Raw genomic sequence first — 15,792 nt, forward strand, 5'->3', positions numbered from 1 at the left:
CCGGTGACTTTCCCGCGCAGAAACTCGAGTGAATATAAACCTCTTCTGAAGAGTCCATCATGTTTTTTAATCCTCCGTGTCCTCCTTAGCTGCTAGCAACTGCATCGAGGAGGGGTGGGGGTGCGTGCGCCATCACTTAAGGCTTGAATCATGTGGACGTGCCGACAGTGTTGTTGTCATTACTTAGAATTCCTCATGGGGGCGACAGAAACTACGCGCTATAGTTTTAAGTTACTTTGTGCACATTATACTGAGAGGTCTATCTCAAGGCTATTCACTATAGTGCAACTAATAACAATATAGGAGGAGTGAACAAACCTGAGTCTTGCAACAATGCACTAGTCTGAAAAAGTTGCCCACCTATACTGTACTATAGGTAGGCAACTTTTTACAATGAAATCCAGAGGGCTCTTGGAGTCAATGATTAAATCTACAATGCAATGATTCCTAGGTTGAAGAAGCATGCATGGACCTCTGTCCTGTAGATTAACTGTGCATGGGCTACTTTGGACAGTTCCATTCATTCTCCACCCAGTCACCTTCCTTCTTTAATTATTATTATCAAATGTAGAGACATTAGAAGTATATTTGTAAGAATACTGTAACTGTTTACTACAGATGCAAAACATGCATGTATTACTATGGTACATATTTGTCTGGTGTTTTGTCGAGTGGTATTCAAATGGCTTTTTCTAGTTTCTTCAGTTTAACACAATGTTAGTGTTTGTGGTAACTAGCCACAATGTAAATTTCCAGAAGTATGTTAATGAACCTTTTACTCTTTTCATGCAGGTGCTGATGAAGAGTATATCTACATGAACAAAGTCATTGTTACTGGGAAGGACAAAGGCGGCAAAGGTGTGAGTTTCAAAAGGTTCCTCTACAAAGTGTGATACTGATACTTGGTGATGATTTTTTTCTTCTTCTGAAAAGTAGCTGAAATATAATCTATAAAGAAAAGGATTTTATCGTTCCTATTGACAACGGTGGATACTGTCACGATATATCTTTTTTAGCCTTGCTGGTGACGTGGCTCTGTGGATGGTAATGACAGTCAGACCACTATTTTGGTCCAGACTGAAATATTTCAACAAATGTTGACTGGATTGCCATTAAATTTTATACACAAATTCATGTTCTCCAGAGGACATGTATGTGTGACTTTGGTGATCCGCTGACTTTTTCTCTAGTGCCAACATGGCGTTGAGATTTTTGTCTTTGTCTCAACAGCTTATTGGATGGAATGCCATACATTTTAGTAGGCCTACAGATATTAATGGTGCAGACATGGTGAATCCTAATGACTGGTGACCCCTTATCTTCATCTTGCGCCACCAGCAGGTCATAATGTAACCCCATCAGCCTCAGCTATATTTAGTTTGGTGCTGTTAATTAGCAAATGTTAGCATGCTAACTCACCAAAATAAGAGGGTGAACATGTTATGCCTGCTACATTTTTAGCATGTTAGCATTGTCATTGTGAGCATGCTGATGTTAGCATTTAGCTCAAAGCAACGCTTTGCCAAAGTACAGCCTCACAGAGCAGCATGGCTGTCGACTCTTAGTAGCAGACATTACTCCATTTAGGTCGCATTATATTTTCATTAAATTATGGTGTAATTGTATGCAACCTGGAACTAAACTTTTGGTCAATTCAGTCAAACACCAGTGCATACTTGTTATGTCATTGCATTTTATACTCCTTAATTTGACATGATTCAAGTGAATAGCAGATATGAGCATAAGCTGCCACAAGCAGCACCGTGTCCCCCCCACAACTGCTCTTACCCACCATTTCCTGTATGTTTCTTTCTTCTGAGACTGACCTGTTTTGTTTGGACAGTGTTGAAGAATGTGGTTTCCACGAACACTAGACTTAACACACACATATTTTCAGCAGTGACGCTAGCAAAGCCACAAGTTCTTTTCTCACAGACACTGAAAGAAAGTGGGGGACGATGTGAGAGAATTGAGAGTTCTGACTGAAATCATTGATCATTTGGTAAACCTAAACTTTCTCTTTCAGATGAAGTGCAAGAGAAAAACATTTTGGACTTAAATGTTAGTGTAAAATATTTTGAATCAAAAAATACAGTTAAACACATAACTGAAAGTGTTGATCCTCATATCAATATTCAAGTAGAAAACAGGTGAAAGGTTTGAGGAGAGAGGAAGTAGTAGTGGCCTAGACAATAGTATTGGCAGAGATATCATCCTAACCTGGGGGTCTGAGCTACAGTCTAAACCAGCAGAACGTTAGCTTAGCTTAGCGTAGCAGACAGATTGACAGCACGGGAAACTGTGCTAACAGCACATCTGAAGCTTAATGATTAACATGTTATATCTATGTTGCATCTGGACATCTGGAAATAGTGTTGAATAAAAAAATGGACTGAATTTTGACTTTGATTTTGAGTTATTTAATTTATTCAAAATTCCTGTACATTGATTTCAAAACAGCCAATTTCTGTTATTCGCTGACCTCCCTCTCTGTACTTCCATGACCTAGATGACAGATCAGATGCCCTGGTCAATGGAAAAGCAGCTAAATATGTCCCTGTCCCACAGAAGAGCCTTCCCGACCTGCCGCCCCCCAGAGCAGTAAGTGCTTTATTGCATCAGAGTGGATTAACATGTGAAATGATTTGTTTTTTTGAGCCACTGCCATTGTGGTGGGAATGGTAATAGTGTAATTGACCCCAGTAGGACTGCTGTACTCAACAAATTACGTGGGAAAATTCAGAGGAAATCGTGATTTTCAAAAGTATGCCAAAGGAGCCCAAAGACAAATTCGAACCTTAAATGTAATTGGCATTATTTTGGTCTTTTGTTACATTAAGAAAATTACTATCCATAGTAAGCACCAAAGTATTTAAAATAAAGTACTACGGATTGATATCACATGTTGCCAGAGAATTCCATGGGTTTTTATACACCAAAATAAATGCAGTCTGTGGTCATACAAGCCAAAAACATTTCCCACAACCCTCAGAGTCACAAGCTTGAGGCTATGTGTAATGTATTCTCCCACAGAAAGGTATTATAATCACTCATGGGGGCAGCAAACCTGGGAAAGTGAGTATCCAAGAGCGTGTGTGTGAGAGCTGTGGTGTGTTTTATGTCGACTGGGAGGCCGGTGGCTCCTGAATTGGCCCAGTGTGACTTCAGGAAAAACGTAGAGAATGAGAGGTTTGGAACATCCCGTCAGTGCCTTTGAAATTTGCACACACACACACACACACACACACACACACACACACACACAAACACACACACACACACACACACACACACACACAGACACACACACACACACACACACACACACACACACATGCACAGTGGCCTCCCCTAAAATAAACTACTGTAGCAGCTGTTGCTAATCAGAACAAATGTGTAGTGTCAGCACGTGTGCATGTGTGTGTGCAGTCTTAGTGCATTGAAACGAAGAACATTTGTGTTACTATGCAATCAGAATCATCTAGTATGAGTGTTTTTTTTAAATCTCAGACTTGTATTCTAGCTTAGAAACCCCTAGAAGCAAAACATTGTTTTTCAGTCTTGCAGTAATTTCATAGTTGCGGTACAGCTTCCACAAATCCTTCAGATGTGTCTGGCAAAGACATCTCTTCGTCCTCCCCATCTGCATCCAGCTGTGGTATAACGGGTCCTGTCTTGGGAAGCCTGAGTAAACACGTCCACAGTGAACCACTTTTCGGAAACCCCTTCATCTGCCTGCGCGGCTTCCATCCATCTCCCGTAATGGTGTATTCAAGAGTTAGCATGTGTTTCACAGTGAACACGGAGTCCCCCCTTATCATTGCAGAGAACAGCGCCCCCTTGCTGTTGATGTAGTGTCCAGGCATGGCTGTCCACTGGCCTGTCGTGATGTTGTAGCTGTCCATTAGACAGCGCAGGAAGTCGTCACAAGGCCCGTTGCGCATCACATATAAATTGTCTCTGTGGGCTACCATACAGTGGCCATAGCTTTGAGGTTTGATCATTGTGGTTGCAAGTTTCCATTCATCTTTCACTTGTATGTATTCATATATGTCTGTGGTGTCTGGTGGTTTCCAGAAGCAAACAAACATCCGCCGTCTTGCAACAGCACATGCTGCAGATAGTACAGGTCTTGGTGCATGTTGTATAAATGTCCACTCCCCCTTCTCAACGTTGTAACTCTCTGCTGTGGAAATTGTCCGTTTTTGGAATTCGCCGCCAATGGCGTAGAGTCGGCCCTCATGCCCTAGCAGGGTGAAGTCATATCTTAGTTGCTGGGGACCTGGAAGAACAGTCCAAACCCCTGATTCAGGGTTGTAGCAGAAGCTGCTGTCCACTGTGTCCTTACCGTAACCGTAAACTCCCCCCACAATGTACAATCGATTGTCAAGCACTGCCACTCCAGCCATGGAGGTGCTACAGAGAGTTGGGAGGTTTGTCAGATGCTTCCAATCTCCCTCTTTTTCATCAAGGTAGCAAACAACCCTAAAGGAGTCCTCTAGCAGTTCCATTGAAGGAGAGTGTGTGCCTAAAGCAATATAAGAAGCAGGAGACAATGATTGAGAATATTGAAGAAGGTCTTCAGGAATCGAACTCTCTGCAGCATCCTTCAAATCATCAAAAGCATCACGAAGGAAAAGAGCAGCATTGTGAAAGAGTGCATGCACCCCGAAGATGGAGGCTGCATGGTAAAGCAAGAGGCAGTTGTCTGAGTCAATAATGTCACAAAGGTGCTGCACCAAACATGCAACCTGCAGGAATGCAGCACACTCTACAGCTTCTACAAGCTCATCTGGGTCACTGATAGTGGGGACCTCTCCCCTGCAGACACCAAGGGCAATGAGGAAACCCCTTGCATGCACTCCTCCCTTCAGGTAGAGCTCGTCCTGGTGACATTCCGTCATCCCAGAGTGAAAGAGGGCAGAGAAGTAGTTGCTGTATCTCACGAGCAAGGCCCGCTCCACAGTGAACCAGCTCTCCTCCACCCTCACTCTCACCCAGCCCATCTGGTGCTCTCTGTACTCCACATCAAGGGACACATTCTCTGCACGAATATCCGGGTTGACTCCCAGGCCTTCAGGCACTTCCATGATCTCTTAAACCCAGGTCTGTTCTCTTCCTAAATCAGGCTCTCAAGTGACAATGCAGCGTATAGCTCGACTGTTTTGACACTTTTTCCGCAGAACTGGACGGTAAATAAAGGTTTGTGAGACTTCCATTGCGCCCTGTCTGCATGGTCTGAAAATAGAGTTGTACTATAGATAGCAGCTCTGCCACTCGCAAGTGCCAGGCAGGGAAAGGAAAACTGTTGACATGCACACCAAGCGGTACTGTGGCTGCCGGCAACTGGTGATTATCATAGCCGCAATATAATTGGCGAGCATAAGTATTTGCTGAATTATTCATGATTACATTACCTGCCAGCACTGCCCCTTTGCATTTTTTTCTGCCTCCCCAACTGGCTTTTTCCCTATTTTCATTCAGGCTTCAAATATAATTAGAACAGGTTTCATTTTAGTGTTTCTAACCAAAAATATATTTATGTCACAAGTGGTGGAGGGATAGCAAAGGCCAAGAGAGTTCTCCTGAATCTGGCTTTCCAAAGCCGATTATTTTTATCACTACCTTCTCCTCTGCTCTGAGCTCCCAGCAGACTTTCGGATACACTATGTGTGTGTGTGTGTGTGTGTGTGTGTGTGTGTGTGTGTGTGTTTGTGTGTGTATGTGTGTGTGGGTGGGTGTGTGTGTGCTTTTGCTGTGCCGGATTCTTGGCATGGGAACCAGGGATTTTCCATGTTGCTCTGACTGTTCGTTTTTTGGGCTCTTTTTCCCACTCTTTACTCAAAGCCCCTCCACCACACCCCTATTCCTCCTTAGCTGCCCCTGTCTTTGCTTTGTTATTTATGCTTTGACTCCTCGATCCACTCCTTCTACCCAATGTTTCTGTGGTGAGGATGTGTGTGAGAGAAGTGAAAGGAAAGGGCTAAAGTGACTTTTAGAGAGCTGGAGTGATTGCAGTCTTCTGGAACAAAAAAACATTCACTTACAGACACACACACACACACACACACACACACCTGCCGGCATGTTCTTTTCCCTTCTAGGTTTAATATCAGTCCTGCTGGTTTGAGGAATGGCTCACTATACTCCTCTTTAACCTTGGCCCAAAGAACAGGCAGATTTAGTTTTTTGGAGATGAGAGAGAGAGAGAGAAAAAGAAAGAAGATAGAGATATGGGTGGGTGGGTGGGCGGTCGGGTGGCTGTTGCTGCTGCTCTGGAATGCCTGGCTCTTTGTTTTAATTAACAACAGATGCCTGAATTGCTGTTGTTGTTTCACTGTGGAGCAGTTTACACTGTAAGTGCTGTTGTGTGTCTACGTGCGTGTACTTTTCTCAGAGGAAACACTTTTTCTTATGAAATTCATGTCAGCTTTTGTAGCTGTTTCGCTTACTTTTGGGGTCATGTAATCTCAAAACTCTCTTTAATGGTCATTCAAATAAATAAAGTCTAGTTTTTGGTCATATCCAAACCACAAAATGACACAACATACCCTTTTCCATATTTTTGTTGAGATTTAGTTTCAAGGTTTTTAATAGATTATCATTTAATTTAACTAATTCATCATTAAAAAAATGATTAATCGGCAAGCGCAGCGCTGTGGAGATAGGTCTGGCAATGCGAGACTAATCAGCAAGTAATATGTTAAAGTCAGTGACACATATTCTATTGGATCCCTTGAGCCGAAGGCTTATTTATTTCCATCATTGTGAAACTGGCTTAATTCATTTTGGTGATTGGTGGCATTGTCCATCTTGTTCTGTATAGACCAGGCCTGCGTCTGAAAAAAAAACAATTAAGCGTTGTCCCTTCTAACTTATTTACAGTATTTATGGGGCTCAGTCGTGTTGGCCTCTTTGTTTTGTGATGCTTAAAGGGTTTATCTATGCATACCAACGTTCAAAGCTGATAAATAATAACCATTTTAGCTGAGCAGCTTGGATGTAAATACAGTAGTTATAAGCAAATCAATTAGTAACAGTATAGACTTTTCCATGACAGACATTGTGTCCTTGTTATCGGCGTAACTGGTATCATTAATGATGGTTCTGTTCCACTTCACTGTTGAGCCACTATGCACAAAACTACTGCTTTGGCGCTAGCACACCTAAATGAGTAATTAGTTACACCTATGTTTGACAAGCCAGGGACATAAGTTTAACCTTCTCAGTTAAAAATTTGGTCATATTATGTTGTTGTTTTTTTTATATTTGCTCAGCATCGCATCAAATCATATTATATTCTTACATTTGTATTTGCTGACAAAAATCTTCAACAGCTCTAACTGATGTTACCCTCCTTAAACCGCAGTGATAACACTCCCACTCATTTCTTTTCCACACTCTCTAGCATGCAGGCTAATCACAAAAAAACAAGTATTTGTCACTGTGACTGTATGCTTACCATGACATGACGCCTGTTATTATGACAGATTATTGCATCTGCTTTGTATTACTGGAAATGTGTTAGATATGGTGGGAAAGGAGCTCACAAGCAGGGAATTCCCAGTTAACTGGGATCTGACTGTCTCTGACAGCCCACATCAGAAATGATGATTTTTATCCAAACAGATTTGTTTTTCAGTATTTTGTTGGTCTGTAAATCTAAACTTAACCAGTAACGTTATTACCACTATACCACCAACACAATATATTATTGCCTCTTTTCTCTTTAATTTGATTCATTTTTCGTTTATAGAGTAAGCATTGCTACACACCAAACATCATCAAACTCCCAAAGTTGATTTCAGAGTCATATTACAGGAAGGGAATAGCTTTTGCTGTATCAAACATTGAATGGAAGCAGTTTTGACCAGCTGATTTCCATCCTTGATTAAACAACAAACTCTAATCTTATGAGATACTTTAAGATGTTCAACTCATACTTTTACACAGAGCCAGCCTCCCACAGGCATGGTTTGCATGATATATGCAGCTCCTCTGCTTAAGGGTTATATTTCATATTTCTATGATCTTGCAGAGAATGTGACAGCCTTGGGGAGAAGTAAAATGAATATGAAGTAATACAGACAGCGTGCTCAGATCATTGGTTGGAGGAAACATTAGACATAGTTAAGAAATTGCTTTTTTGCCATTCAACTCGTGGGGTTTCACAGAGTTCACTTGAGAAAAACTTAAAAAGTAAATCCAGCAACCTTAGACTTCTGCGACATGAAAATATGAGCTGCATCCTTATGTGACTTATCCTACATGTTTTGCCTTTGCCACATTAACAGAATAGTTGAAATCATATTACATAATAATATGTAAGAGGGTATACATTACATCTTTCTCCATCATTCATCTCTTTGCTTCATGATGTTTCTCTCTTTACACTGGAAAGAATACACCGATTAAATCTTCACTGGCAGCTAGTGAATTTTTAGAGCTGGTATGTCATCTTAGTTGTAGTATGTACCAAGGCAAAACTTGCATATCTCCCATCTTCTGCTTGCTGCCATATATATGTGATAGCTTGAGACATGTGGTCACAGGTTGAGGAGATAAAGAAGAAATTCATACTGGTGGGAAGTTTGTGTTTCAACATACTGTTTCAGCATGAGCCAGAAAGTCAGCTTTCAATGCCTAGAGGGATAGTTCACCCCAAAATCAAAAATACATATTTTTTCCTCTTACCTGTAGTGCTATCAGTCTAGATTGTTTTGGTGTGATTTGCCCAGTGTTGGAGATATCAACCATAGGGATGTCTGCCTTCTCTTAAACAGATGGCACTCAGCTTGTGGTGCTCAAAGTGAAGTCCAAAAGCCAGAAATCATGACCCAGTTACTCAAGATAATCCACAGACCAGGGGGTATTGCACAAAAGTAGAATTTATAAATCCAGGATAACTGTAATATCCCGGCTTAATCCCTTATCCTGGTTTTGTGCAATAGCCCTCAGGTGGTAAGTAGTTTCATGTAGGAACTATTTTCTTTCTATCGAACTACACCCATCAACTGCATCACCGTGCAGGAGGAAGCGTACCCATGGACGATAGGCTCGTGCTCCTGACAGCACAAGATGTAAACATTAATGGCATCCTCCTCGGCTGAGCTGTAGCGGTAGCTAGCTCAGGTGAGCTAGCAGTATCAAACTACTATTCCACAGCAAGTCGGGTGCCATCTAGTTCCATTATTTTCGAGAGAAGGCACGGCCGATATCTCCAACACTCACACCACATATTTCCAAAACTCACACCAAAACAATCTAGATTGATAAATAGCACTACAGGTAAGATGAAAAACATGTATTTTTGATTTTGGGGTAAACTGTCCCTTCAAATATAAGCACCTAATGATGTAATTCCAGTGTGGCCTTTAAATAAACTGCAAACCAGGAACATAAGTAAGCTGTTTAAAGACTGGCTGCAGAATAGCCATTGTGCACAATTTCACTGAGAAGAAATCTGTGTTTATCTACCAAATAACGACTGTATCCCTGAAACATCATTTATAGTGAATGTGACGTGGTTTTCTCCAAAATTTCTACAGAATTTGCAGCAATTGCCAGATGTGTGGATGTATTACACCCTACAAGATGAAGATCAGCAAAACTGTTGCCAAGTGATAGATGATGATACGCAAACCTTCAAGTTTAATAGTCTAGCTCATGGCATGTCATCCTAAATGCTACGAAATGCCAACAAGTCTTTTTAATTTTTTTTTAATTTTTTTACATTCATATATGACAAACTGAATTTAAACATACAGTTTAACGGTTTAAAGGTTGTATTCAAAGAAATACTTCAAGATTCACAACTTAAGGAAAACTAAATAAGAAAAGTAATGACAGATGTCTTACAAAAAAGGATTTTGGATCATGTAGCTGATCATATAAGTATTGGAGATATTCTAAATGAATTGAGACACACTTAAGCAGCCACGCAGCAGAGAGTCTGGTGGTTTCCAGCAGTATGGGAAGGGGCAGACAGACTGTCTTTACCACACAGGAGATATGAAGAAAGACAGAAGTGAAGCCAGACTGCGCTACGCACGCAAGCGAGCGAGCACGTGCGCGCGCGCACACACGCACGCACACACACACACACACACACACACACACACACACACACACACACACACACACATTAAAATACATGCTCTGCCTCTCTTTTCCATGCTCACAGACATATACTCCTCCCTGAAGGCAAACATGTAACTCTCTACTGCACAGGGTTAGCCGAGGATTGGTTACATGAGGAATTCCCTACTTACTCCTGAAGTGACTGCTGAATTAGCCACATGTTCAGCCTGGTCGAACCCATGTTGATAATGTGCGTGTGGATGTGCGTGAATGTGTATTGTTGTTGTCATGGCCTGGCTCAAAGGTATGACAAAAGGTGGAGAACACACGTTTGCTCAATTAAATTAAATTAATTCAAATAAACGTAGTTAAACGTGCTATCAGTTTATCAGTAATGTGTGGTGTATAGATGTGTGAAGGTGTAGTGAAGTAAGAAAGCAAAAGTGACTCAACCAAAGTCCAAACAAACCAAGCAACCTTGGTGAGGGAGAGAGGGAGCAAGTGACTGCCCAGGCACTCCTATTCATGGACATGTGAGCAATCAACTTATCCAGTTGTCAATCATCAGTCCTTATTAGCCAATCCCCAGATCCCAGCAACCATGGGGACTTGGAATAGGTCTTGAGGCCTATGAGCCGTCACATTGTTAACCTAGACATTTTCCTCTTCAGGGTATTCATTAAACATACTTATATGGAGGCTGCCATGTCCCTTAAGTTGATAGATAAAAACGCTACATCTTAAATTCCCTCACCCCTCTCTCATCCTCCTTTTATCCGTCAGGGTGTGGTGTGTCGGGAGCCGTTCCCCTTACCTGCAGTCCCTGCTCCAGCCTGTATAGACACTTCAGAGAGTTACTACGAGGAGGCTCAGCCCTACGAGGAAGCTTTCAATGGTAAGAACTCTTTCTTCTCACCCATACCTGTTTCACAGGAACACATCTTAGTATACTCTCAGTGAGACCAAGCTGAAGGATTGCCAGATTATTTCGATTGCTACACTACTCCTGCAACGGATGCTGTATCTAAAAGCTCACCATCATGAGGCCATTACCAGAATCCCTGCTTAAAAAAGAATATGCTTTTCACGTATATTGTAGCTGTATTTTCCAACCCAAACCAATGACTTGCGTGTCATTTGTCAGGACAGTCATCTGCTCTGTTGTGTTTCTTGTTCTTCAGAAAACCAGAGCCTCTGAGATGTTAACCATAATAGAAAAAGCCAGACACAATAATGACACTTGTTTACGTACATATTCTCATCAGAACAATATCTGGTGTTGAGAAAGCGGTTTCATGCACTGCAACAAGTATGCCACGATAAAAACACAAGCTGTTATCATGCACTGAGACACCATGACCACATTCTATAAGAAGCTTTGTTCTGCTGTAACGGTGCAGCAGTATGTGAGACTGTGGTAAATAGGTTACCGTAATTGCTCATATATAACACAATAAGACGTGGCACATTTTTGTGCAGTGCTGAAAGCTAAAATACCTTCCGTAGTACTTCATAATTGCTGCATTGGTTAAATATGATTATACGACAGCCGTGGAGTCGTGGATTGGCCAGAGGATGCATCATGTTGTTCACACAACCTCATCATGAGCACTAAACAATATTTTTAATTAAAGGCAAGTTTTGATATTTTATGATATACCCAAAAAGGTTCATTAGGCCTACACAGTTTAATTTTACTTTTTTATATTTATCTTTCCTATAAATATTTTTAAAGGCATTTTTCCTTTGGATTTTCCCTATCTTGCCTTCTTCTTCTTCTTTCTTTCTTTCTTTCTTTCTGTTTCTTTTGGTGTTGTGTAGATCTGGACTGTTTCGGCCTCCACTCAGGGCCCTGGATGCAAGTGCAGAGCTCTGACAGTGTGGTCTATGCTGTTATCAACAGGGGTAGCTACCCTTCTATCACTGGAAGCGTGTGTTTATGTATGGCAGTCATGTGCACGGGCCAGTCAGCATGCCCTCAGCCCTCATTGTCCAGCATGACCAAGCGTCTTGCATGTAGAGAAACAACTTCATGACTTGTGACAACAGTCATCAATCAGTCCCATCTTATCATTTTCCTCCATTTGTTGTTTTCCTTTTCATCATATCTTCTTCCTGTCACCATCTTTCATCAATACTTTAACAGCTCATTTGCAGCCTGGCTGTTGCAAGGAAATCCTCTTCCATTGAAGAAGATCATCATGATAAAGAAGTCAGCCTCAAGCTCATTTAACAGTGTACTGTGTGTCGCTGCTACTCATACCCTTCCCACCTCTTTGTTTTAGTTTCTTATCAGTCTCTGATTTTTGTTTCCTAGATGATGGGGATGCAGTTAGCAGTTCGTATGAGTCCTACGATGAGGAGGAAGTGATCATCAGAGAAAAGTCACCGTCACCGTCAGCACAGCACCAGTGGCCTTCAGCAGAGGCGTCCATTGAGCTCATGAAGGACGCTCAGATCTGTGCCTTCCTGTGGAGGAAGAAGTGGCTGGGCCAGTGGGCCAAACAGCTGTGTGTCATCAAAGACCATCGCCTGCTGGTAGGTAAAAGATTACGTGAAAATCTGAATTAAAGCCCTGCTGAGGTTTAGTGTACAACAATTAAGGTCATGACCAAAGAAGGTTTTATAAACGTGGTTTGGTTGTTAAAGTTCATTGTAACTCAACATGGAAAAAGACTAAAGTAAGCAAACCCTCAGAATATATTTAAAACTCACTGAGACTTAGCTGTCACATGCTGTCCTTGTTTTGCCACTTATTTTTAGAATGGAAAATATGAATCCAATAAATCAACCTGTAGACAAATGTAGTAGTAGAACAGTCAGTATTATGGTTCTCTCCTCGTTTGGTCTTAGAATGACGTGAAAGGCCCTCATGCTACACCTAAATGCACAATACCAGGGGCCTGGACCTGGGACATTAATAAATATTAAAACATTTTGGGAAATATGCTAATTGTTCCCAAGTGTCCAAGAATTCAGTTAATGCAGATTTAAGCACAGAGCTAGAGCTCTGAGGTGATTAGCCTAGCTTAGCATAAAGACTAGAGGCAGGGTAAAACAGAGTCAAAAAGATGCCTTTAAAATAACAAAATACCTCTAACAAATTGTATCCTACTTGTACGTATTGCTTTAACTATTTCTTAATAAAGATTACCCGGGCTTAGTTACTTCCCTTCTCTTTTGAAAAACACGGATAGTATCTGCCCGTACGTGTTAAACTGTTCAGCGGGTGCCTGCATTCAGAACTTGTACAATCATAAAGTCCAGTGTTACCTCTGCCTCTCTCAGTGCTATAAGAGCTCCAAGGAGCAGACGCCTCTGCTGGATGTGAGTCTGCTGGGATGCAGCGTGGTCTACAAGGAGAAGCAGCTGAAGAGGAAAGAGCACAAACTGAAGATTATTCCGGTGGGAGGGGAGGCCATCGTGCTGGGCCTACAGAGCAAGGAGCAGACTGAGCAGTGGCTGAGGGTAAGACTCAAAAATTGTGTGGGGCTGTGTTTTACAATTATGTTTTAATCATATTTTAATTAAAAGGAATCTGTCGACACTAATCAGCCTCTTGTACATTAGGTGATTCAAGAGATCAGTCCCAAGCAGTCTGAAAACTGTGACTCCCAGCACTCTGTGTCCGACTCCCCAAGGCTCATTTGTTCAAGGGTACACTTACCTCAAACTTTTGTGCTTTAGAGTACTTGTCGTTCTATAATTGGACAATTTCTGGAAGAGGTCGAAGGAGCTTTTGATTGGCTCTACTTAAATCATAGGGCTCAGTAACAGTTTTTGTCATAATTTGTATCTCTGATGAACATGCCTCCTAAATAACCGGAAATGTTAATCTGAACTTTCAGGGAGAACTGAGTGAGAGATACTCAGTGGCTTCAGAGAGCGGCAGCAGCACTGATAGCCATGCTGAGACTCCCGAAAACAAAGATGGTGAGTCACTCCTTAGCGTTATTTCAATCAGTCCAAAATATGGGTTTACATGGTCCAGCTGAGAGTATCTTTTAACGAAAATGTCAAGAATTCTTCTCTTCCCCTCCACAGTGAAGAAAAAATGTGGTGCAGGTTTGAAGTTTAGCAACCTCATGAACATTGGCAAGAAGAAACCCTCCTCGTTGGAAAGCCAAGAGAAATGTGTGGACACCTCAGGTGAGCAGAGATCTACTGTACATGTTGTGCCAGATTATAAAATCCCAAAGCATGTACTGATTGTCCCTCAGGTGCAGTTCCTATCCTTTGACACAGTTCATTTCTTGGTATTCATACCAGCGGGGGCCATCTGGTGAAGGTGAAAGACTAAACATGTCAATATTTTCCCTTATGTAGCCTTCCGATTAAAAAAAATAGTTATTAGACACTCTTATAAGAAACCTATGAGGTCCTCAGCACTTTACATTTAATCTGGAGAATTAGCCTCATAGCTTTAAATGAAAAAGCTACACACTTTTGACACAGAACATTTGATCATTTTCAGTCAAAAAACAATAACCAATAATAATCAATGAGTTTATGACAATACACATACATAGATAACCATTGTTGAGGTCTAATGGCCATGGAACTAGTTTTGGTTAACATAAACATCACCGGTACCTCATGATTAGGTTACCTCCTCTTTTCTCCATCAGGCTACCTCAACGTGTTGGTGAACAGCCAATGGCGGACCTGCTGGTGTCTTATAAAGAACGGGCAGCTATGGTTTTACCAGGACAAGGGCAAGAACAAAGTGAGCCAGCCAGCTGTGACCCTGGGGGGCTGCAGTGTTTTGCCCGACCCCAGCCCCGAGCACCTGTACTCCTTTAGGATCGACATGGACGGCACACAGCTGGCAACCCTAGAGGTAGACACCCACTGTCTTTGCTGCTGCTTTGCAACATCGCTGGACCTGAATAAACGATTTAACACTTTAACACACAATGGTTTGACACCTTGATGTCTTTCACCAGTGACGGGTGTCAGTTGGTTGGGGGTGGTTTGTTACTGTGCGTTTCCGGTCTTCCTGTTTGCCTCAGATGAGAGCTCACTTCAGCGTTACTCTGTAGGAGAGGACGGGCTGCTGGTAATCTGAGAAATAACCAGAAATCTAACATGTTAGGAGAAAAAACAAATGTCAGCATCTCTCAAAAAGAGAAATGGTGTACAGCTTCTTATAGGAAACTCTAACATGTCCTCATTTGAAAATCACTTTCTGCTGACATCTAACTTAGCATGTGTAATATACACAAGGGTGGTCTGCGTGTTTGTGTGCATGTGTGTGTGTGAAGGGTGTGGATGTACTGGGATTTTGGGGACTAATGCTACGCCCTTTTCCATTAGGTTTACAGTACCACCCTGCTACAGTGCATATTTGGTCATGGAATTCAATGTTTAGTCTTGAGGTCTCTGATACATTTCTAGGTGTTTTTTGTTGTTGTGTTTTTAAATTTATATTTGACAAATTGAAACTTCCCCAGTCAAGTAATTACCAAAACAAACAAAAAAAATTCAACAAGGTTATCACATATAAAGTATGTGCCAAAGCATCCTCTGTTGCTTGCCTGAATCTCCCCAGATAATAATAGGCTGTGAACATGTGTCTCTTTATGAAACTGTCTTATTATGGGTGTAATTTAGTCTGGTTATTGTAAAGAGCTGTTTTATATGTATCACTCACACTGTTGTCTGTTCTCAAACTGCAAATTGCTATAGTTATAGAGTATAACTGGCCAATTG

At 41.6% G+C, this 15,792-nt stretch overlaps 2 protein-coding genes across 4 annotated transcripts in view; one reads left to right on the forward strand and one right to left on the reverse strand.

Annotated features, from left to right (window-relative positions):
* afap1l2 (actin filament associated protein 1-like 2) overlaps positions 1 to 15,792 on the forward strand; it is a 39,558-nt gene that overhangs the window by 20,043 nt on the left and 3,723 nt on the right. For all 3 annotated transcript variants that reach the window (XR_004896339.1, XR_004896338.1, XM_031315136.2), the window contains exons 3-11: positions 793 to 858; positions 2,510 to 2,601; positions 10,864 to 10,975; positions 12,398 to 12,618; positions 13,369 to 13,548; positions 13,651 to 13,737; positions 13,929 to 14,013; positions 14,125 to 14,229; positions 14,709 to 14,920. Coding sequence is in view for 1 of the 3 variants with exons in the window: in XM_031315136.2 (XP_031170996.2) it covers positions 793 to 858; positions 2,510 to 2,601; positions 10,864 to 10,975; positions 12,398 to 12,618; positions 13,369 to 13,548; positions 13,651 to 13,737; positions 13,929 to 14,013; positions 14,125 to 14,229; positions 14,709 to 14,920 (1,160 nt within the window). In the remaining 2 variants the exon portion in view is untranslated. The remainder of the gene's footprint in view (positions 1 to 792; positions 859 to 2,509; positions 2,602 to 10,863; positions 10,976 to 12,397; positions 12,619 to 13,368; positions 13,549 to 13,650; positions 13,738 to 13,928; positions 14,014 to 14,124; positions 14,230 to 14,708; positions 14,921 to 15,792) is intronic.
* LOC116061177 (kelch repeat and BTB domain-containing protein 13) lies at positions 2,597 to 5,331 on the reverse strand. The gene has a single exon (XM_031315138.2). It carries the CDS (start codon positions 5,088 to 5,090, stop codon positions 3,573 to 3,575), a length of 1,518 nt encoding a protein of 505 aa, XP_031170998.1. The 5' UTR covers positions 5,091 to 5,331; the 3' UTR covers positions 2,597 to 3,572.

Source organism: Sander lucioperca, chromosome 22, assembly GCF_008315115.2.
Source record: "Sander lucioperca isolate FBNREF2018 chromosome 22, SLUC_FBN_1.2, whole genome shotgun sequence".
NCBI classification, from domain to species: Eukaryota; Metazoa; Chordata; class Actinopteri; order Perciformes; family Percidae; genus Sander; species Sander lucioperca.

What these genes read in the sequence shown, in the direction of transcription:
- LOC116061177 (XM_031315138.2), bottom strand. Translation starts at nt 5,090, where the DNA reads ATGGAAGTGCCTGAAGGCCTGGGAGTCAACCCGGATATTCGTGCAGAG.